Here is a 23,977-nt window from a genome sequence, read left to right as displayed (position 1 = left end):
AACTTACAGTAGATTTGCAAAACTCTAGTGTGCTGCTTCAAATATTCTCGTCTTACTGTTTCCTGGTGTGACAACACTGTGGTTAAGGTCTGGTTGGTTAAGGCAAAGAAACCACTTGGTTTTCATTTCACTGGAAACATGGAACATTAAATCTCGTGGGGGTTTTTGCAAATCTGGGTTTACCATTTAGACACAATCCATGTTTTTATGCCAACTAAATTTGTCAAGTTGTTGGTTTATGTAAAATTATATTGCGGGATTGTCAGCAGTCTGGGGTCTATGTTCAGCAAAGACGTTAAAACTGTGTACTTCAATATTTGTCTTTTTGACGTGAGTCATATCGCATGTCACGTTTTCCTGACATCGTTCGGCCCAAATGCAAACCTCACCCCAGCACACAAAATCCAGTAACTACTTTCCAACTACTTCTTTCAAATTTCCTGGCACTCACATTTATACTGAAATGAAATATCAACAAAGACCACATAATCAAAAAGCCTTTGAAACACTTTCCTTTGTATGACAGCTTTTCTTTATATGACAGCTTCAGAAATTCAGAGCGAGGCAGACAGCACCTCCTGCTCTGTTTCTACATTGAAGTAATTAAAAGTATTCTCGCATCATCCCCAACAGAGTGGCACAACAGCACAATGAGTGCAGCTCATTGTCGTTATTATCCATGACTGATGTTAAAGAAATAGCCATCTAATACGTTTTTCATCACTATCTCTGTGTTTTTGCCTCTGATCTAGTACCTGCTGCCTGTGGAGGTCTGTCATTTAACGATTTGAAATGGTTACCAGTGGTTACTTGGAACAAATTCATTTAGAGAAGATTATAATGTACAGCTGTTGGCACCAGTAAAATACAGCATACTGTATGAGTAACCCACTTGGACATTGAGCATTTTTGGTTTGCTGTCACCATTCACATTTTGATAAATGTATTTTTAGTCAGCATTCTCCTCTGCTGATTAAGTGTCAAGTCAGTGTTTGCTGGGAGAATTCCCTCAGTTGACAGGGATGGGGTGTGCTTCACAGATTAGGTTTGTTTACAATATATAGAAGGCAAGTTTACTTATATAGCACATTTCAGCAACAAGGCAATTCAAAGTGCCCTACACAGAACATCAAAAACACTGAGATAAAATGCAAAAGAAACACATTATAAAAGGACATTTAAATACAATTGAAAACAGGCATTAAAGAGTAGATGATAAAAATGGAACAAGGCTGCTTTCACACCTGCCCTGTTTGGTTTGGTTTAATCAAACTCAAGTTTGTTTGCCTGCTAAGTGCAGTTTGTTTGGGCAGGTGTGAACACAGCAATCGCACTCAGGTGCCACCAAAACAACCAGATTGAGACCTTCTTGAAGAGGTGGTCTGGGTCCAGTTACAAATGAACTCAGGTGCGGTTTGTTTGTGGTGAGAAGGTGTTCCAACCTGGATGTGAACCAACTGCAGTCACATGACACATTGTTTGGGTTAAACATGAGCATGTTACAGTCCTGGAGGATTATTAATGTGCACCTCCTCCTGTACTGCCTTAATATGCACATTCAGCACATCCAATGCATCAAAACATTGTTTTCTAGTTGGAGCCGCGCCTCGTTTTCAAACTGTATGCTTTGACTAAAATGAACAATGACAGCAATATAGTCCACGATGAGCAGCGCTAAAATCAACCTGCGTAGTTGTCCCTCCATTGTGACATTAGAAAGTGTCACATTTATCTTGCAAGTGTACTCTTCTTCAACGTTTGCTTTACTTCCTGGATTTTTCCCACATGGAAATTCTGACCAATCAAGAGCAGCTTTCTCACACAAGGTATTTGATCTGGTCCGCTTGTAAATGCTGCCGTGAGAACACGAACCAACTCTAGACAGTTATACAACTTTGTGACAAAATTAGTCTCTGATTCAGACCAAAGGAGACGACTCTGGGGCTGAAAGCACCCTTAGACTCAGAATCAGGGTTTCCACGATAATGGAAAACCTGGCAAAGTCATGGAATTTCACAATAACAGTTTCAGAGCCTGGAAAACTAATGGAAGTAGTAAAAATCATTTTATAGTTTTGAGTCCTGGAAGATTGTTGTGTGTAATGACATTTTCGCAGTAATCTTCTGTGGATAGCCCTCCATATAATGTAACATATTGGCAATTTTTTTTTTTTCCAGTTGCTGTCGACGTTATGTAGGTCCACTGTGTCTCAATGTGTGATGTTTCCTTTACCATGATGTACGTTTCTCCAGTTTCTCCCCACATTCTGTCTCTTCTTTCATGTATGTGTGGGGCAAGAAAAAAGTTATTATGTGTTCTTGGAAAGTCATGGAAAAGTTTTGAAATTTTGTCCAGGAAAATGTGTAGGAAGGAAAAATAAAAGTTATAGTGCAGTGTAAGAAAACAATAATTTGCTTTAATAAAGGGCAGCGGCAAACAGAGAAGTCTTCAGCCTTGATTTAAAAGAACTGGGAGTTGCAGCGAGCATGTGTTTCTCAGGGAGAAGAAGAAGTGGGTGGTTAGCATAAGGAGTCAAAGACAAGAGCACCACCTACAGAAACACTTAACTTTATTAATGGAAAATATTCTCAGGCCCTGTAGTTTTAATGCCATGTTTGAACGTTTACACTGCATGTAATGTAATGTGTGTTTGTTTGTGTCTACAGTGAGATCAATCATCTGGAGTCGGGTCTGGTGGTGGAGCTGTGGAATAAAGGTTTGATCTGGGACACTATGATCGGCACAGCACTGATACCACTGGACAGCATTCGACAGTCTGACGAGGTAACACGCTTTCAGTACAAACACACCCCCGTCATGTCATCCTTACTCACATGTCAAATTGTTAGAAAACAAGATCTCTTCTGAGTTCATTCAGAACTTTCAACCGCATCTCACAGTCTTTGTCAGCAAACCATCATAAAAGATAGGTTCACTGTTTTAAAATCTGTTTTAGAACAATACTCACAGGCCCAGTTAACACTGTGGCAGGTTTTGCCGGCTGTTGAAATATACCTTCTGATAGCGTTTCCAGTGGAAGAAATTGGGAAAGTTTATTTGAAGTGTAAAAGGCTTCAACAGTCAGTTTGAGGAAGTTAAATCAAGTGTATGGTCGTAACAAAAAGTTTTATACAGCAAAACGTGATCAGTATATTGGTTCACCCCATGGGGGAAAAGTGCAGACAAAAGTCACTCTGGAAATGGTTTTATTGTACATGCAGTGTTTTCTTCTACAGTTACATGCATTCCCTGCTCCAAGCCCATCAAGCCTAGCAGCTGTTCCTGCTGAGTCACAGACACAATAAATGATTTCCAAAAAAATAAAAATACTTTTAAGTGAAAAAGCACAATGACTGTGTGCTCGTTTGAAATAACAGGTAAAAATAACAGCCATTTAAAAATGGATTTTCTACAGCTTGCTAAATTGAAGACATTTACAAAATCCATCCATCCATTTTCATCCGCTTATCTGAGGGCTGGGTCGCGGAGGCAGCAGGCCAAGCAGAGCACTCCAGACGTCCCTCTCCCCAGCAAAGCTTTCCAGCTCCTCCTGGAGGACCCCAAGGTGTTCGAGGCCAGATGAGATATGTAATCCCTGCAGCGTGTTCTGGGTCTGCCCCAGGGCCTCCTACCAGTTGGACATGCCCTTAACAATTTTAACAGGAGGCACCCAGGAGGATCCTGATCAGATACCCAAACCACCTCAACTGACCCCCTTCGACGTGAAGGAGTAGCAGCTCTACTCCGAGCTTCTTACCCTATCTCTAAGGCTGAGCCCAGACACCCTACGGAGGAAATTCGGCCACTTGTATCTGCGATCTCATTCTTTTGGTTACTACCCAAAGCTCATGAACATAGGTGAGGGTTGGGACGTAGATGGACCAGTAAATGGAAAGCTTCGCCTTCCAGCTCAGCTTCCTCCTCAACACGACTGTCCAGTGCAGCCCTCATATCACTGCAGACGCTGCACCAAACCGCTGATTCATCTCCCGCTCCATTTTACCTTCACTCGTGAAAAAGACCCCGAGATTGTCGAGCTCCTTTGCTTGAGGCAGTAACTCTCTCCCAACCCAGAGGGGTCAATCCAGCGTTTTCTGGCAGCGAGCCATGACCTCAGGTTTCACGCTCGGCTGCAAACCACCCCAAAATGATACAAAATGATATGAATATTCCAGCATGATCCCACTATGAATATATATATACAACATGTGCTGCTCAGGCTGTTTAAACTCACAGCAACTCCTCAAAATAGACACACACACACACACACACACACACACACTCGCGTTCCACTTACTAGTGCTTATGTTATTTTTTAAAGCACTGTCTTTACCTGTCAGCTGAGTCTCAAAAAGCACTCTCACAGGTTGCCAACTCATTTCAGCACACTGCGGGCAGGCTCGTCTCGTCTGTAGACCTCATTACTTTTTCTGGAGAGTTTTAAAGTGAGGGAGCGGCGTTTGTGTAGTCATTAATAATGCAGCCGCCAATGTTTGACTTCTCCCCTCAGTCTGACGCACAGTAAACCCTCACCCCTGCTCTGCCAGTGTTGTTCCTCGCTTCTTCATCTTTTCATCTGCGCTCCAATTTATTGAATAGCATTCCTCCTGAGCCCAACTGCGCCCTCAATTACCATGTCGACGCTTTAATCCTCAATCTCTAAATGTTTCTGTCTTCCTTTCTCTCTGTTCCTCTCTCGTCTCTGTCTCTTTTTTCAGGAGGGACCAGGACAGTGGACGTCTCTTGACTCTGAGGTGCTGATGAGGGAGGATGAGATCTGTGGTACCACCAACCCGACTCCACACCAAGTGCTGCTGGACACCCGCTTTGAGCTGCCCTTTGGTATGCTTGTGTTCACAAACACACACTCATACACAAAGCTAAAGATCCAGGAGCTGATACAGCTGAAAAAACCTGATAGTATGGCACGTTGATGAAAGTCTTACTGCCATCTGTAGCCCTGCTTCACCAAAATCATGCAGTATAGTACCTTTACCTTTTTTACCTTCTGGTATTACTGGACCTCAGTGCTGCATTCGACACAGTTGACCATAACATACTGCTCGACAGACTAGAAAAGTTTGTGGGACTTTCTGGCACTGTGCTAAATTGGTTTAAATCTTATTTACAAGACAGGGATTTCTTTGTGTCACTTGGCAATTATGAATCTGTGCGAACAAAGATTACATGTGGAGTTCCTCAAGGGTCCATTCTTGGGCCTCTTCTGTTCAACATCTATATGCTCCCTCTTGCTCAGATTATGGAATATCATAACATCTCCTACCAACTAAACACAGAAAAAACTGAGATAGTTGTTTTTGGCCCCAAAGAAAAAAGATCAATAGTCAGTGCTCACCTTGACGCCATGGCACTAAAACCTACAAATCAAGCCAGAAATCTTGGTGTAGTTCTGGACTCAGACCTAAATTTCAATAGTCACATTAAGACAGTTAATACTTAGACAATCAGCTTACTGCCACCTTAAAAACATAGCAAGAATAAAAGAATTTCTGTCTAAACAAGATACAGAAAAACTTGTTCATGCTTTCATTTTCAGCAGGCTGGACTATTGTAACGGTGTCTTCACAGACCTGAGTAAAAAATCAATCAGACAACTGCAGCTTGTCCAGAACGCTGCTGCCAGAGTCCTCACCAACACCAAGAGAGTGGAGCACATTACACCAGTGCTTAAGTCACTGCACTGGCTTCCTGTGTGTCAAAGGATAGACTTTAAAATCTTGTTACTTGTCTATAAAGCACTGAATGGTCTCGGGCCTAAATACATCTCTGATATACTTGTACGTTATGAAGCATCCAGACCCCTCAGATCATCTGGAACAGGTTTACTCAGTGTTCCCAGGATCAAAACCAAACAAGGTGAAGCAGCCTTTAGTTTCTATGCTCCACGCCTGTGGAACAAAGTTCCAGAATATCTGAGGTCGGCTGAAACTGTCAACTCATTTAAATCAGGGCTTAAAACATTACAATTTACTGCAGCTTACCAGTGAACTAGATATGTAACTTATTGTTAGGATAATCTGTAGCTATTGTTTTTATATTTGTCTGCTGTTGCTTTTGCTTTATGTGTGCTTTTTAAATGCATTTTCTGCACTGTTTTTCTTGCTTTTAGCTTTTTTTTTTAATGATCTATTGTTTTATCTTAACGTATTTCTCTTGTAAAGCACATTGAATTGCCTTTTGTATGAATGGTGCTATATAAATAAAATTGCCTTGCCTTGCCTTGCCTTCAGAACTAGAAGTAACCCCTACAGCCATGTACCTGGACCCTGGATTGGTTTAGTGTTTCCACCACAGAGGGCACTCTTAAATGGAGGCAGGGTTATTAAGAGTTTGTTTTTGGTAACATTTTGGTTGCCCTGAATACTACCCTGAGTATTCCTCAACTCTCTATTTCTGGAAAGGAACCACCTAAATAGCAACATATCTCGAGACTGTTTTGTTTCCACAGCAGACTGTTAATCTCAGGGAGCTGTCTGTAGTGTCTGCTCCTGAGCTGTCTCTGCCGTTTCCCCTTGTACTGCCTGGCGCTCTATTTATCAGCACTCACCTGACGTCAAGATGGCTCTGGTTCATGCTGCTGTTCGCTCGTCTTGACACAAAAGCCAGGGCCTGAAGATGGAGATAAGATAGTAGTTTGCCTGTTTTAGCAAACTTTGACAAATCCTTTTAAAAAACTTTAAAGTAATTGACATCCAGTTTAGAACATAGAAACAAATCAATAGTGAGATGCATCTTTTTGGTCACCAGTTGGTACAATGAGTCACACTGAAACACACATTCACAAATACCTGTTTATGGTATAATCCAGGGTTTTACACTGTGAGGGAGAGTAGAGGGTGAGACCTGAGGGCAAATATACTGTGCGGGACAAAAGAGGCAGGTGCATGCTGATGTTTTGAAAAGAACCAAAAGTTAGTTCTTGTAGTTTGTCCCACTGATTTGGTAGCCTGAGTGTCAGACTGAAGCTCCCAGAACCTTCAGTCTGACATGGCTTCCACTGAGGGCGATTTACAAGGGGAGGGAATTTGATTTTTCCCTAACCAATCAGTAGAGATCAACGACTCACCCAGAATCTGATGCCTCGGGGGTGCCGAAAACAAGCGAGCATTTCCCGTTTAAAATGTCTCCGTCGTCGTGCACGCCCAGCTGCATCGCCGTTAAATCCAGTTTAGCAGCTTCCTTAATTTGGTCCTCCATTAATGCGAGTAGTGGCGAAATACCTCGATAGCATTGTTAATGTGGTCTGTAGGATCTGTAGCAGTCGCCATTGTTGCTATCCTCACCAGGCTTCCAGGCGCTGTTTATAAGTGTGTAGGCCTATCGTCTGTGGGACAGATGTAAAGCTCTGGGTAGCCCTGCACTAACATGATCAACTTTTCCGTATTTATCAGACTGAATATTTACAGCAGGGAAAGATATCTGTCGGCTGTGATTGGTTTGTAACCTGACTCCTGTCTGACTGCTGAGCATGGACACTTCCTGTGTGTGTCCTTTCAAATTAAACTTCCACATGGTGCAGTCATACGGTTTTGATTTGTTTTGACAAGGCACAGCTCCTAATAGAGTTTCACGTTTTGTTTTTTTCTACGACTAAGCAACCTATGAAATCTTGCTGACTAATGACCTCTGTGGTCGACTAACGTAAGAGTCGACTATTAGGGGGCAGCCCTACATGATACACATATTTGTATTCAGTTTGACTCACACTTCCAGAGGATAACTTTATATCTGATTTCCAACAGAGTAAATGTTCAAAAATTTGCTCAGAAATCATAGAAGACAGACGCTCTTTATAACTCAAGAACCTTCGAAGTTTTCTTCAGTGTCAAAGTAATTCAGTGATTGTTGTCTGTACATCCATGGTTACACTGCAAACAAGAACTGCTAAAGCTAATTCAGCACACCTTTAATGGTGCCAATTCGCCAAAATGTGAGCAAATACAATATAGGTTAAAAAATACGAGCTTATCTGTAGGTGACAGCAAGCTGACACCATTATACTTCCTGTTTACATCCCCCAAAGCACTATTGGAACTGTAGCTCTAAAACGTACTTACAGCATTTTATCTACAAAACTGAAGACAAAGACAAATAGAACAAAAGACATTAATCATTTTTTTATGTTGCAGTATCAATATTTACATTACTGAGGCTCAGTTGTCTTTGTTGTCTGACGCCCACTGTTGTGCAGACCTGGTTTGATGAGTGTGTTTCAGAGTGTGTCCTTTTGGTGGGTGACAACTGTGTGTTCAGGTGACTTGTGTTTATTGTCAGTTTTCTTGCACTCACTCATCCCTGAGTCACTGTTCATTTTGATGTCCTGCACGTTTGTAGATGGATTTTTTCTCATCTGTTTCTCCTGTTCAGTCTCCCATCTGGTGTGCAAACCCCAAAAGATTGCGGGTGCTCATGTTTGTGCAGGACCACAGCTGGCTTCCATATCTGTCCTCCTTGCTTCCTCACATTTTCTTAAGCTTGCTGATCAGATAGTTGTCTCATAGTGAAGTGTTTGTTTCCCCTGCTTTTCTCTCAACTGTGCTGCGTACCTGGACTGTTCCCTCTGGAGTAAGCAGTGAGGTTAGAGGCAGTTTTCCTTTCAGTGGATGTCACATGAGCAGTTGTGCTGGTGGTGTCCAGTGGTATACTGCGATACTCTAACAGTTACAAATATTGCTTTCTGACCATTTTTAGCAGCTGTTTTAAGTGGTCTATACAGTTCTACTTGCTCGACGTGATGTGCCTGAATTCACAGCTTTCATCTCAGCACTGGCATACCAAGGACCATTATCTGCGATTACAACATCAGTGTCATGCCCTGCAAACATTGATTTCATTTCATCGCTTTTCTTGCAATAATGACGCTGCAACTGGTGGTGACCCTCAACTGACGCAACTTTTAAAAGTACTCACACTTACCTCAGATGCTTTGTGAGAAAGATCTGTTCTTCATGTGGCCTTCGTAGTATTGGTAGTGAAATTGAAGACTCAAGGATGGCTGTTCTCGTCACGATGGCACACTGAGATACTATCTGCTCAATGTTTGTAGACATGATAGGCCAATAAAGAATCACTCTAGCTTTGTCTGTATACTAAACAACCCCCAATGCTGCTTTAAGCATCACCCTAGATGTGTCTGTACTTTCATCCCCAAATGTCCAACATGGCTGAATTGCATTCGGTAATGCACTTCTTTCATTCATCCATCCATTCAGTATTATGTCTGTCAGTAGCTGCTTTCAACGTCCTCTGCTGTTGCTCTCCTGAACTTGTGCACTTTTTACTGTGAAATGGGAAGCTGAGGTGTAATCCAGTTCACCCCTAATTCTTTGTGCAGCAGATCCTCTGTTCTATAGGGAATGCTTGACTGAAAAGAGTCTGCAGTATGAATCCTTGCCTGGCTGGATGGGGCGCTATTGTCGTACAGGTTAGGTATGAACCAACATGAAAGTGCCAAAAACTGCAGAAGCGTTGATGCCCTCTTGTTAAAATGCCCAACCTTACAGCAGAAATTAACATGTTTACAGCCTGGTACAAAATGGTTTTGGTCTTGTTTGGTTTAAGCTTTATTAAGGCTTAAAGGTATGCATATTTAAGGGTGGGGCTGCACTGAGTGACAGGCAGTCACAGGGCGTCACCACAGGCTCCCAGTCAAATCCACCCGTCACTCCTCCGCAGCTTCACCCTCTCATCCAAATATGGTCACCTCTGGCTTAAAAAAAATGCAGTGGCAACAGCCAAAATGTCAAACTAGAGGCTAAACGTCTGCAGTTCCTGCTTGTAAGATGGCCCTTTTTTAACATGTTCAGTGCTGATAAAATCCCAAATGGAAAAGGTGCACAGCTGTGTCAAGTTTAAAAGACACCATTTTCTTATTTATTCTCATACCCTTTCATGCGCCCATTTCTTCTATGTCTGCAGACTCCTTCACCCTGATGTATTTTTTATGATCCAATGTAGACTGTCACAATGAACGTGCCTTTTTTACTCCCTCTCTCTGCTCAGTTGCATGCACTTTCTTTCCATACTGATGCTGACCCTGTGATGTACACATCTTTGCAAAGTGATTTCAATTGATGCACAAGTCAGGCCAATTGCAGGACAAGTTATGGTCTGTGTTTGAAGCCACATCTTCTGCAACTCGTCCCGTTTTGTTAAAGATTGACTGGGTTTGCTTTGACTTTGTTGTCTTTTGGCTTTGCTGCTATCATTCTGTTCCCCTCACACTTCTTCTGTCAGTGCTTTGACTTGGCTGGATGTAATCTCACTTGGACGGCAGATATCGATCACTTTTTCAGATGTCAGATTTGCTTTTCTAAACAGTCTGCTTCTCACTTGGTCTTTGGTTATGCCACATACTATTCTGTCATATACCAAGGAATCACACAGCCGTCCAGATGTCTATCTTTGGCTGTATTTGAAGTCTGTTATGTATACATCAGTGGTTTCTGGCAGTGTCTCAGTTTGTGTGAAGAATATAAGTCAGTTCTTTAAGCTTTATGGCCAACAATAACATTTTAGAATCCCTGTCTTTGCTTAGTTATTACATCACATCATCTATATTCTTATAGGGTATTACATGTTCTCCTGTGCTTGAGCATAATAACATTATACATTTAATGCATTTCAGTCAGGACCACTTTATTATTTAACTTCATTTCTAATTGGTATTTGGTATGTGGCAGTATGGCTACGTTCTGGGACCTCTCTGCCCTTCCATGAGCCTACATGGAAAGCTGGGAGCAACCCTCTCCACCCTCCCCGCACCAATGCGGAAAGCTTAAGGCAGAGAGAGCACACCTCTGTGCCCTTCCACACGCATACGAGTAAAGCCTGAGGCCAAGAGAGCAAACCTCCCTGCCTTCCCATGCACCTACATGGAAGCCTAAGGCAAGGACAGCAGCAAAGACCCCCGGGAACAGAACAGAGCAGCATCAGTGACAGTCAGAAATGACATTGATAAGTCAGACAAAAAAAGGAGGAGCTGGGGTGAAGGCAGGTTGCAAAGCGGCTTGCAGAGGAAACAAAGCAATTTAAATAGGGCGCCCTGAATGAGATTTGCCAATTGGTTGCGTTGAAAGGAATCATGTGATCCATCAGCTGACTCCCCTCTATCAATCAGCTGATCAGGCTGTTTGAGATCTGCTGATTATAATGCTACAACCATTTCATTGTATATTGTATATATTTCAGATTGTCTACTTTAATATTTTATTATTTATTTTATTTTATTGTCTACTTTAATATTTTATTTTATTTTATTTTTATGTCTACTTTAATATTTTATTTTATTTTATTTTATTTTAATGTTTACTTTAATATTTTATTTTATTTATTTCATTGTCTATTTTAGTATTTTATTTATATCTTCATCTTTATCTCTTGTTTCCATTCATGCTGTATTTCTATTTCTACTTTGCACGGAGCATTGGAACAAAAACAATTTCCTCCCAGGGATGAATAAAGTATTCTGAATCTGAATGTAACTGGGATGTGAGCTGAGCTTGACACCGTGGCCTGCCTGAGCTAACCCTATGCTCAGTTTTTGGGTAGTTATACCAACACAACACAGTCTGAAGTCAGCTTTATGCATCAGAAGAGTGTTTTGTACATTGAGTTTTAAGTTTATTAATATATAACTAGTAAGTATTCCAAATAAAAAGCACATATACAAGATATGTCAAATGTGTATGCGCTGTACCTCAGACACATTCATGACTAATTTTTTAACATGGCAAAGTCCATAATCAGGCTTTTACATTTTCCCTAGTCTTGTCCTTTTTCTCTTTTTCTGCCCCACCTTCTTTTATCCTGTGGCTTTGGGGAGGACCTGTGAGGCCCCCTGAGGTGTTTGTGAATTCTATTTCTGGGCCCCCAAAAGGAAACCTCCTCATCAGCTATTAAACACGCATGAATATAAGATGGGAGCACATCAGGCAACATGGATGGGATCAGACAGGGTGGGATAGGGCGCATGGAGGAGAGCCGATCGAGGAAAGGGTGGAGCTACAGTGCCTGTGGTCTTTCCTTTCTTTTTGCACTTTGCCTCTCGTTCTGGGCTTTGCACTCTCTGTCTTCCTCCATTATTTACTTTTCTTTCTTCATCACCCCTTCCTCAATCCTACCATCCATCCCTTGAACTACCCCTCCATCCCATTTGTCTGTACTTCCCCTAACTTCCCCGTCTCTTGCAGTCTCCTCCAAATATTTTCTTGTCCATCTTTTAATTTTTCTCCCTTTTAATCTATCTGCCCAGATATTCCAGAAGACGAGGCTCAGTACTGGACCAGTAAACTGGAGCGGATTAACACCATGCGGATACATGATGAGGTTAGTTTACTTAAAAGTCTATTTCCTGTTAATAAGTTATGAATTGGTAAGATATTAGAGGTGTTGAATCGCAGTTCATTTAGGTCTTAGAGGGGATCTAATGTCGGGAAAGCTATGGGGAATTCCAGCAATGACAGTCTTCCTCTTCCTCTACCTTGAAAGAAGGTAGTTGTGGAATAAGTCTTAAAATGGTAATATGAACCCTTGGTGTCACTTGAAACTAAATTTTACAAGCAGTATAGGACAGTAGCATTTAGTTTTGTGTGTAAAAACTGTTAAAAAGGATCTTTCCTCTGTCATTATTCACTGTTTCTCGCATCCATCCGTACTGCAGAAAGCCATGTGACAGTAGAAACAGAAGTAGATGTTAATTTGCACTGACAGGTTACTATACTAGATCACTTTCTGCCACTTATGGTAAAAAAAGATTTTCAATCTGTTTCGCCCTCTGGAGCTGAGGTGCAGCAGAAGATCATGCAGTCGAAAAATTATTTTTCTGTAGTGTAGAACTGATTTACACAAGAAATGTTTGCAGGTCTCATGGGAGCAAGAAATGTTTTGTCTTGTACAACTACTGTTTATGAGACTGCTATTCTGTCTGCTTCTGAAAGAATTCTCCTTATTTAATTATTATTTTTACCAAATATTATGTCACAATGTGCACACTGCTCAGTGATGCTGCAGTTAGTGTTGGCACTTTGCTGCCATCTAAAGGAAAATGATAGTTATTGCATCATAGATAATTCATGTCTACAGGACTGACTGGCCTCTCAATGACCCCTTCACACTGTGTCTTTCTGCTCTCCTTCTTTGTTCCATTTTTCTCTTGTGGCAGTATCCACTGCAGGAAGAAGTCCAGAGAAGACGAATGGCATCTATGCCCTCTCAGTGTTGTAAGTATAAGTGTAACATTCATGCCACAGCACTTTCACATGTACGTTTGTGTGTGTGTTTTGTGGCTCCTTTGTTCACAGATGTGTCCGTCCACACTGATGTGATGTGGACAAAACATATTTTTTCTCCTCATTTGTTCATGTGTTTCATGACCAGAAAAAAAATAAAATCACATCAGCCGCTGATCACGCACAGATGCATTTTGACTCTCACTACTTCAGTGGCACTTATTATAAAAAATATACATGAGACTGCTCTTTGCACTCTACAGAGCTGTGTTTCCTGGCTGTTAAACACTGATGTTACCTTTGAGAAAATACTTTTTTTTTTTTAGGTTTTTAGTGCAACAACTAAACAATTAATTGTCAATTTTTAATTGCCAACTGATTGGCTGATCATTTATCGGTTTATTTTTTAAGAAAAAAAGGCAAAATTTTAGCTTCTTAACTGAGAACATTTTCTGGTTTCTTTACTCCTCTGTATCTGCAAACTGAATTTCTTTGGGTTGTGGACAGAACAAGGTGTTTGAGGACATCATCTTGGTCTTATGGACATTTTCCTCCATTTTCTGACATATTATAGACCAAATAACTGATGAAATTGATTCATTGAGAACATAATCAACAGATTATTTGACAGTGAAAATAGTTGCAGCCATATAAAAGGTACTTTATAAATAAAGTTTATTTTTAATTTTCAATTATTATTATAATAGTGATCACTCACACTGCATTATGTGAAATTAACTCATCATATAATTTTGCGTGACTTCATCACATTCCTTCACTTAACCATCCATCATGTCCATCAAGCTTCACAGATTTGTGATGTTCAGTCCCATTACATGTTACATACTCATTTGGCCATCACCACTTACAGTTACTGGCTCTATTCTTTAGTAATAAGTTCGCTTTTCTTCCTGACTTCTTTGAACACTTACCTCCATGCCTCCAGGCAGTTGGAGTTATTTCGGATGGAGTGACCAGCAGAGTACGTATAGTGGTTGCTTTTTTTCCTTGTGACTTGTCATTCACTCCAGCCCTGCATGGTATAGGCCTTTCCTTTTTAATAAGAACCACTGCATGTTTGGTTTGTATCCTTTGTTTTGGTCATTGTATTTGAAATTTCACTCATTCATGTTTTCTCCCAATCAAAATACAAGGTAACATGTGTGGTGGTCAATTTTGTTGACATATTTTATGCGGCATTTGGAGTTTCTATTATTCCATTGTCTTCTTGTTGATGCCATTTTCAGCTTGGTGTTCAAGCTTTTTGTATTACATGCCTGCTACCACAAGAGGGAGCTTTTTATTCATTGTTTGGCTCCTCTTCTTTACATCCTGGCAGTGTCCTGCAGCCTGCCTCTACAATAAATGTATGACAGTGGTGCAGATGTGACTTTTGCATGAATCATCCATTTTGTGTCTTGCCCAGTATTTTCGGAGTTACTCTTTACGGTTTTGCTCTTCTGAGTTCTTACACTGGCATGTCATTAGTAATTGTGAGGAGTTTGCAGACTGTCTGAAACTTATGTTGAGGGTTTTACTGTCACATTAAACAAATAAATGAACCAAAGCAAAGTATTATATGAAAATCTACTGGATCACTTGAAGATTTTTTTTTAATTCATTTTGGAAATGACCTTGTTATACTAAACTGTTTTTGTTGTCTTTTCCCAGCTTTTGATGACCATGACAGTGCAGTGGATGACCGCGACAGTGACTACCGCAGTGAAACTGGCAACAGGCCTCCACGGTTCCACAACACCTCGCAGACGAATTCATCAGTGCACCAGTACCCCATAGGACGCAGGGTCCAACATCAAACCCTGTCCAGGGAGTCTGACTCTATACAAAGCTATGAGCTAGACTATAGAGAAATGAGGGGGGCCAGGTAAATACACAGACCTCATGCATGTGCGCTCTTTGCTTTGAGGAATCACGTTACGAAAAGCAGCAGAATGCACTAATACAGGTTTTGAAATACTTTTATCTAACAAATACGACTACTGTCATCAAAGAGGCCCCATTTTCAAGCAGAAGTGGCATAGCCTTAGTTGTGTTATTAACACTTAATCTGTTGCTTGTGCCAGTTTACATATTGTCAAATATAGATATTTTCATTAAGTAAACAATGACATTTTAAGTGTTGCCATGGAAAAATAAAACAGTCTTTAACAAAATCAGAGATAAAGCTGCAACAGAGAATGGCTTGCCCTACAAAATATGGACGTGCAAAGGGCAAAGAGCTGCAACTTACTTTCATATAACAACTGCATATGCCCAGATTTTTCATGTGCATAGGCAACAGCATTTATTTCTGCCAAAGAAATAGAAATTATGCGTGTTTGCACATTATCAAACAACATACTTTTGCTTCCATTTGTGTACTTTGCTTTTTCATTTGCTGTTCTGTTTCTTTACTTGCATGAACACTTTCTTTGCATGTCTGTTGTGTTTCTAACGCTTATTTTCTCTTCCTTTCTTTCTTCTTTTGATTTGCATCATGTTCCATTGCTTCCTGCATGGCACTTTGTTTTTCTTGAACCCAGACGATCAAACAGCAAGGGTAGAGTAAGAATAATTCCTGTTGACTCAGGTATGGGTGTGGAGGATTGGGAGAATAAATATAAAGTGCCTGACTCAGGCGTCTTGGATGATTATCTGGACGCTGAGCAGAAATTGTGGGAAGACGAAGATAAAAGCATCATCTACCGGATCAGTGACAACCCTTGCGAGTCCAAAGGTAGCAGGTTCTATCAGACAGTAGAATGTGATGCACTCTCCCCTGAGGAAACGGAGGACAAGCCACGAAGACAGAGGCATGGATTTGGTAGTGAAGTACGGTTAGTTTATAAGGAAGCCGGCAGCTTTGAAGATGAAACGTCTCCTCCTGAGATTGATATAATTCCCTCTGTCAAAGAGCTACGACAGCAGTCAGACAGAGAAGGTCTTCTTTACAAGACCAGACTGTGGGCCAAAACTGCCTTAGAGGACACACTTGAAAGCTATGCAGCTTTTCGAGAGGAGGAGGCTGCTCGGGAAGAGGCTGCAAGGATCAGGTGGAGGGGTGAATATGGCTCAGTTGGTTCAGATGAGATGCAGTATTCCTTTGGTTCAGAGGAGGAACTAGAGGACCTGACATTCACTGAGGGGGATGCTAGCTATGAATATGAAAGTTACTACTACCCAAGCAAGTATGTGTCACCTTTTGGAGGGCAGGGCTATTCAAGCAGAGGGAAAACAAGTCATGGACAAGATCCTATGTTGTCTCCCGTAGAGGAGCCAAGTGATGAATATGTAGATGCCATGGATGAACTTCAAAACTTAGTTCACTCAGTGTCTGAATACCTGGCAGTAAAAGAGGAGGAAATCAACAGCTATGAATCAATGCCTAAACCAATTAGAAGAAAATTACCAGCACTGCCAACCAATGCTGAAGTTGTGCAACCTGACGGCAATAATAGCAATGAGGCCAAACCTGAAGTTCCTGAAGTTAAGGAGGACAGTGCTGTTGAACAGGGCATAGCTGGAGTAAAGAATGCCATGAGTTCATTATTCAGTACAATCACAGGATCAAAGTCTACCACTGAGGTAGAAGCCTCTGGCACAACTCCATCCCCTCAGCCACCACAGGCTGACTCTGGTATTTCAAAACTGCTCTCTTTGATCCCTAAAGCTAGTACTGAACCCACAGAGACCTCTGGTGCCACTGCAGCTGATCCACCTACCTCTCAACCATCACCCCAGCCTGAATCTGGCATTGCAAAGCTGCTTTCATTTATTCCTAAAAGTGGTGGTACTTCACCACCAGTGGCCATAGTTCCTCCTGCCTCTCAGGAGCCCTCAACAGAAAAAAAGTTTTCCCTGCAGTCTCTTTTGCCATTTCAGTCTTCTGAACCCAGTCGGCAAGCTGACACTAGTCAGGAGCCAACACCTGCTGGAACAGATGCACAAGAAAGTGCAACCACTTCTAATCAATCCACATCTGGGTTTGAATCAATGTTAGGAAGGTTCAGTCCTCTGAGACTTTTTTCAAGTGCACCACCATCGAGAGAGCCATCACCTCAGCCGTCTGAGCAAAGAAGCCCTTCTGCTACAAGTAATGAATCCCAACAAGGGTCTGTAAACAGATCCCCAAGTCCTCATAGAGAGGGCTCGGAAACAGAGAGACAGTCATCAGGTGAGACAAGACCAGGTTCAGGAAGTGGATCAGTTGAGCTTTTGCCAGATACAGGAAGTGGATCAATTGAGCTTTTGCAAGAAACAGGAAGTGGATCAGTGGAGCTTTTTCCAGAGACAGAGTCATCTGGTGAGCTACCAGATGTTCAGCAAAGAGGAGCATCTGCAGTATCTGAACCAAAACCTGAAAGCAGTTCAGAGGAAACTGGATTCTTCAGTCCTTTTAAGAAATCTCTCTCTACCCTAATGTCAGCAGCTCCTCCTGAAAACTCCTCACAGACTGACACCAAGCCTGCAGAGGAATCATTTTTGGGCAGCAAACTAAAAATTCCATTCTTTTCCACTGAAAATGTTTCCACACCAACCCCACCAAAAACAGAAGGAGGCGTGCTCTCAGGAATTCTGAAGTTTGCATCTGGTGAAGATGCCAATTCCCAACCTAAAAGTCCATCTCCCAGCCCCGCAAGAGCTCCCTCTCCAAGTCGTGTTGCACTGCTTGAAAGTGTACCAAAAGGAAACACTGAAACTGGCTGGTTTTCAAACCTGTTTAAGGTAGCACCAAGTGAACCTGCTAAGGAGCCTACAAAACCACAGATGACTCCCACTGTGACTCTAACCAAACCTAGTGGTCAAACTGAGCCACATCCAGAACAAATGGTCCCTGAAAGCACAGAGAGCACTGTCTGCACAACAGAACAATTATCTCAAGAGCAATCATTGTCTGAAAAAGATCCCCAGTGCAAGGAAAATGTCCAGCCTGACACAGGTGTAACATCTAAAGATCAAGGTCTGTCCAAGCCTGTGGAACAAGCCACATCTCAACCACAAGCCTCACAGACTCAAGGAATTATTTCTGGATTGCTGAAACTAGGATCATCAGAAGATGTGTCATCTGACAAGAAAGCCCAGGGAGGCGATAGTCAGCCTCAACAAGGTGGGCTATTTTCAGGCCTATTTTCATCATCTTCTCCTCAAACACAACAGAATTCTGCTACACAACAGTCAGGAGGACTATTGTCTGGCTTTTTGAAATTTGCCTCTGATAATGTTTCTGCTCCTACAAATCAAGCAGTGTCAACATTGCCAGGAGGCCAATCTGGTCAAATTCCAACTCAAAGGCAAGGACAACCTGCTGTTGCAGCGCCACCTACTGGAGGACTCCTATCTGGGCTCCTGAAAAAAGCTACAGACACAGTGACGGGATCTCAACCAACTCAGTCCAGTCAAGAGTCACAACCAGATGCAACTGACCGTACAGTGAAAGCAGAAGGACCTGAACAAATATTGAGTCAAGGGTCCACTCCTTCTACTCAGTCCGCAGAGAATTCATCAAGATTGAATAAATTAGATTCAACTGAAGCACCTCCCTCTGACAACGGTCAGCCTGACCAGCAACTAAGACAGCCTGTTGTCTCGGATCAACAACCAAACCAACAGCAAGAGCCTGACAAAACAACAGAAAAATTGCATCCAAAAGCAACAACAACAATGCCTCAACCTAGTGGATTGCTTGGGGGTTTGTTGAAACTCACAGAACCTGCTTCCCAGCCACAAAAAGGACCTCAGGCTACACAATCTACACAATCTACACAACAGACACAGCAATCAGGTAACATGTTATCAGGACTTTTTAACAAGATTGTGGAATCTAATCCTACTCCATCACAGCTTCAGCCAGAGCCTGGTGCTCAAGAGACTAACAAAAAACCAGTGCAGCAAGGACCTCCCCAACAAGGAGGATTCCTCTCTGGTCTTTTTGGAATTGGGGGCCAAGATTCTGCTCCTGCAAACTCAGGCCAGCCTTCGCAAAACCAACAGCAGAGTGGCCCACCTGGGCACCAACCTAATCAGCAAGCGGGCAACAGACAAAACCTACAACAGCAAAACAAAGTCCCTCCACAACAGCCCCCCAGTAGTCCAGGAGGGATGCTCACTGGATTATTTAACAAAATTGCAGATACAGGCAACCCACAGTCTACAGCAGGGAGTCAACCAGGGCAACAGGCACAAAGAGCAGGGCCTAGGACGACCCAGCAACCTCCTAATCAACAAGGAGGCTTCTTTTCTGGACTATTTTCAGCAGGTCCTACCCCTCCAGCACAGCAGCAGCCACCGGTTAGTCATCCAAACCAGCAGCAACCCCAACAAGGTAACCGACAGCCTTTGCGGAGACAAAACCAGATACCTCCACAACCTGCTGCCTCTGCACCAGAGCCACAGCAGGGTGGGCTATTGTCTGGTCTTTTTAATAAATTAGCTCCTACAGATAACGTACCACAACAACCCATCCCACAGACTGGGTCTCAACAGGGAAATAAACCAAACGTTGCTGGACCTGGTCAACCTGCAGGTCAACAGTCATCTCAATCCAGTCAGCAAGGAGGATTCTTGTCTGGTCTGTTTGGTCAGGCACAACCTCAACAGCAGCAACAGCCTGCCAAAACAGCAAGTCCTCAACATGCAACAACTCAACAGCCCGGTCAAAGTGGAGGCTTGCTTTCAGGTATTTTGAAGCTTGCATCTGGTGAAAATGTATCTCAGGAACAACAGTCAACTCAGCCTGCTCAGGCAGGGCAACCAACTGTTAAATCCGCACAAAATCCAGCCCAGTCTGAATCAGGGGGATTATTCTCTGGCCTGATGAACAAAATTTCAGGTACTGTGGAAAATTCATCGTCACCCTCTGATCAGGTAAACCTTCAAACAACACAGCAACAACATCAGCCACGTACAGGACAGGGGCGACCACAGATTCAGAGAACCAAACCAGTAGAGATGCATTCCTCCCAAGATGGGGTCACAGACAGGGATTCAAAAGGTCCAGTTCAAAAAGGTTTCCTCTCAGGTCTTTTTAGTGCCACAGAGGAGCCATCATCAAAGACACAGCAGCCATCAACCCCTCAGCTTGGGAAGGAGGAACCAAAAACCAGCACAAGCAGTACATCACCTGGTTTGTTATCCAGCATTTTCAAAACAGGCCCCAGTGATAGTAGCACTGCTGCTCCTGGCAAGGAAACTGAAAAAGGCCTCCTTGATCGTATACTACCAAAGAGTAAGGAGGATAGCCCTTCAAGTACATCAACACCAAGTATTGTTGTGACAGCTACTCCAGGTGTTGATAAACGTAGAGAACCCATGCAATCTCAGGTTTGGCAAGATCCGACAATTTCCCCAACCCAATCTTATCTTGAGGAAATTCAGCGTCTCTTGTATGGGACAGCAAGTGAGTATGGTTACAAGGATCTTTTATACAACTTTACCGAGCATGGTGTTATTCCACCAGAGCTCTATGAGCATCAGTGTCTCATAGAAGCTCTTCTGTGGCAGCAACTCAATGATTATGCCCTTGCTGAGGCCCTTGCCACTCAAGTTCAGGAACGCTCCCAAGCATGCCAAGGGAATATACAGTCAACTGTTATAACACCTCAACTGGAGAATCACATGTGGTTAAATCCCATAGAAATGGACATCAGTAACTTCAATGTACCCTCACATCCTTGGAGGGATGCTGCTGCCCAGCTTTTTGAGAGCAGAAATCGCTTTCTTGAGCCAGATGAAGATCTTGTTTTGTTTGACATGAGTTGCAGAGACAAGAAACCCTGGAGCAGCTGTGACCATTTGAATGATCTTGATAGGAACAGAAAACCCTGGATTGTTGAAAGTAGTGCTCTAAATCTGTCCATGGAAAAACCAAAGACACGGTTTAGTAGATGTCATTCACTTGCAGAATGCAGTGTACAGGAATTCAGCAAAGCAGTGGAAAAAAGTGGCGTTTGTAGTGATGTAAAAGATGAAGACTTTGATTTGAAATCAGCAACTGAGTTTTTAAAACGACTTGCCACAAAAAAGGGTCCAATGGATTTAACACGTGGCGCTATGGATTTAAGTAGGTCTGCAGGTGCTACAGGTGATGCGGAGGATGAAATGTTTTTTGAGGATTCTGAGTGGTATCAACAATGGCTTTCACTATTGGAGCAAGGGTTGTGGTGGCCAGCTGAGGCTGGGGACTGTGGATATTATGTTTATACGGATGAGGAATACATTTATTCCCTATTAACTGACAGAGCTGGTCGACATCTTTATGCCTGTGCTGCACCAGAGGATGTACAAGCTCTGGGGAATATCACTGAAAATATCGCTAATTTTCTGAAACAAGAAAAGGATAAAGTGACCCTTTGTGGTTTTAAAATTCCCCTTTGTACTGAAGATAAAAGTTTCTGGATTCCAGGCCAGCAACATAACAGGTTAGCGCTTTCAGATGCACCCATGGACCTAACTGCTGCCCTTAGAAAAGGTGAAAAAATAATGAACATGAATTTGGAAAGCTTCTCTCAAATGTTTCAGGAATCCATATCTTCTCAAGTAGATCAGCCTGTAGACTTCTCTGTGTACAAGCTTAAAAAGATTAAGATGGACTCAGTTCCAAATAGTTACAGCTATAAAGAGGAGCCAATGGAGGCAGCTGATCTTACTTTAAAGTCACTGAAAGGGGGACATGGAGGGCCATACTGGAAGAATCAGGGGATAAAGGATGTGTTTACACCCTCACCTGCACCTTCTCCGAGGCATTGTTCAACACAGATCTCTCCAAACAGGCATTACCCAATTCCTGAAATTAGGATTGCACATGTAGGTGATACATCTGCAGACCAACCAAAACAAAAATCAAGCTCCGTGTTTTCAACTGTTAGAGGAATCACTGGAACAACTCCTATCACTGATGCAAGTAGAGCTGATAGGCAGTCATCCTCAACACCTGCTACGTCACCATCAGTGTCTAGCAAGGTTTCAGAGACCTCAAAAATTTCCAGAAATCTTCCTGAGACCCCACCAGCTTCAAAAATACCAGGATTGGTATCATCGGCAAGGAAACTGCCTACACCACCAACTCCTAATAAAGCTACTTCGGCTCTTTCAGCACAGACAACTTCTGTTAGGAGTTTACCCACTACATCTGCTTCAACTGTAGCCGCGCCTTCTGTTTCCCCACAGAGACCCCAGCTTGCAAGGCAGCCATCTCAGGCAGACAAACCTAGAGTATTATCACAAGCAAATAAGACTACAGTCACAGGGATGAGTGACATTAGCAAAGTCAGCAGTACTTCAGCGGTGGACCAAACACCCTCCGTGCCTCCAAAGGAGTCACAACATTCATCTAGGGAAATTACACCTCAGTTACATATACTGAATGACACCTCAGTTACATATAATGATGCCCACCTTTACAAAAGAAATCCTAATTTTGGCATTCCTAATGACCCTCAAATGGGCATTAAAGTCCTAGATTTTTCTGCCACAATTAATAAAAACAAAAATAGTAAAGAAAAAGATGTAACAGATGCTAATGTAGAATCCAAACAAAAAGATGAAGTTGTTGACTTTACAAAGTACAATCTGAAAAGATACAAAGAGAAAAAGCAGACAGATACTGAGGCAAATGCGGACTTGACTGACAAGACCACGGTTGCTGTAAATCTTACTAAACAGGCTGAGGAAGAAGAAGATAAAAAGCATGACATAGTATATCCCACATTACACCAAGCTCCAACAATTTCAATATTGAGAACAGTTTCTCAGACAGACTACAGGCCAGTTAATCAACAATACAAACCAGCGGGAAAATTGTCCCATCCAGAGGTTAGAGTTGGCCATATCTCTTCTACAATGCATATCCAAAGACCACTGGCCTCCCACAGTACCTCAAAAGTCCAGACTAACCAAACTGATGTAACAGCCTCTGGCAAAGGTGCAATAAACATTTCAGCCAAACCGTCTCCTACATCGTCCAACGAATTACCAAAGAGTTCTGATAGTAATGTAATGTTATCAGCAACAAGAAGCTCTTCAGTTACTCAGATTTCCAGTAAAGCAGTGAACCATGATGGAGGTCACAAAGAACCTACAAAAACTGGATCACTCCAACCTGTATGTACCACACCATCGATACGCCCTGTTGTGAAAAAACAAGTGGACCCTCATGGACAGCAACTTAATTCTTCAGTCAATGTTCATCTTAAGATGCAGCAAACCCCACCAGTAGTTACAGCTGGTTTAGGTCAGCAGGTCCCTGTTGACAGTAGGAGAACAGTTTCTATACCTCATTCCTATCTGCCCAGTGGAAAGGCTCAGCAATATCAGGAAACCACTGCACCAGCCAACTCAATTAAAGCTACAGTTGATCTGTCTGCCAAGACAACAACCCAAAAGACTCTGCAAACTGTTGTGCCACCAAAGGACCCTGTCACTGAGGCACTGCCATTGACAAAGAGAAAATCATCAACTTCTGAGGAGGCAGAAATAAGTTTCAGTCCTCATGAATCCATTGACTTGTCATATAGAGTGGTATCAATTGAGCCTCAGGGACAAACAACAGAGGATATTCATTCAGTACCAGCTGAGGAATATCAGTCTCACACTATTACAGATAATCAGGCAAAGTGCTCTGTTCGTAAAACAGAGATTCCACCTGGTAGTAGGAGGGCATTGTTACCAAGACAGCAGTCTATTGTAAGTCAGTCGTCTGAATCCCTTGAAATGTCTAAACCACCCCATCA

General features: G+C 42.4%; 1 protein-coding gene across 1 annotated transcript in view; it reads left to right on the top strand.

Moving 5' to 3' along the window:
• Positions 1-23,977, top strand: part of LOC125890162 (protein unc-13 homolog B-like) — a 309,728-nt gene that overhangs the window by 74,069 nt on the left and 211,682 nt on the right. The window contains exons 4-9 of the mRNA XM_049578657.1: positions 2,667-2,784; positions 4,719-4,842; positions 12,275-12,348; positions 13,184-13,241; positions 14,197-14,232; positions 14,922-15,135. Coding sequence (XP_049434614.1) covers positions 2,667-2,784; positions 4,719-4,842; positions 12,275-12,348; positions 13,184-13,241; positions 14,197-14,232; positions 14,922-15,135 — 624 coding nt within the window. The remainder of the gene's footprint in view (positions 1-2,666; positions 2,785-4,718; positions 4,843-12,274; positions 12,349-13,183; positions 13,242-14,196; positions 14,233-14,921; positions 15,136-23,977) is intronic.

Source organism: Epinephelus fuscoguttatus, linkage group LG6 (genome assembly GCF_011397635.1).
Source record: "Epinephelus fuscoguttatus linkage group LG6, E.fuscoguttatus.final_Chr_v1".
NCBI lineage: Eukaryota > Metazoa > Chordata > Actinopteri > Perciformes > Serranidae > Epinephelus > Epinephelus fuscoguttatus.
This window is presented reverse-complemented; position numbering and strand designations above follow the sequence as displayed.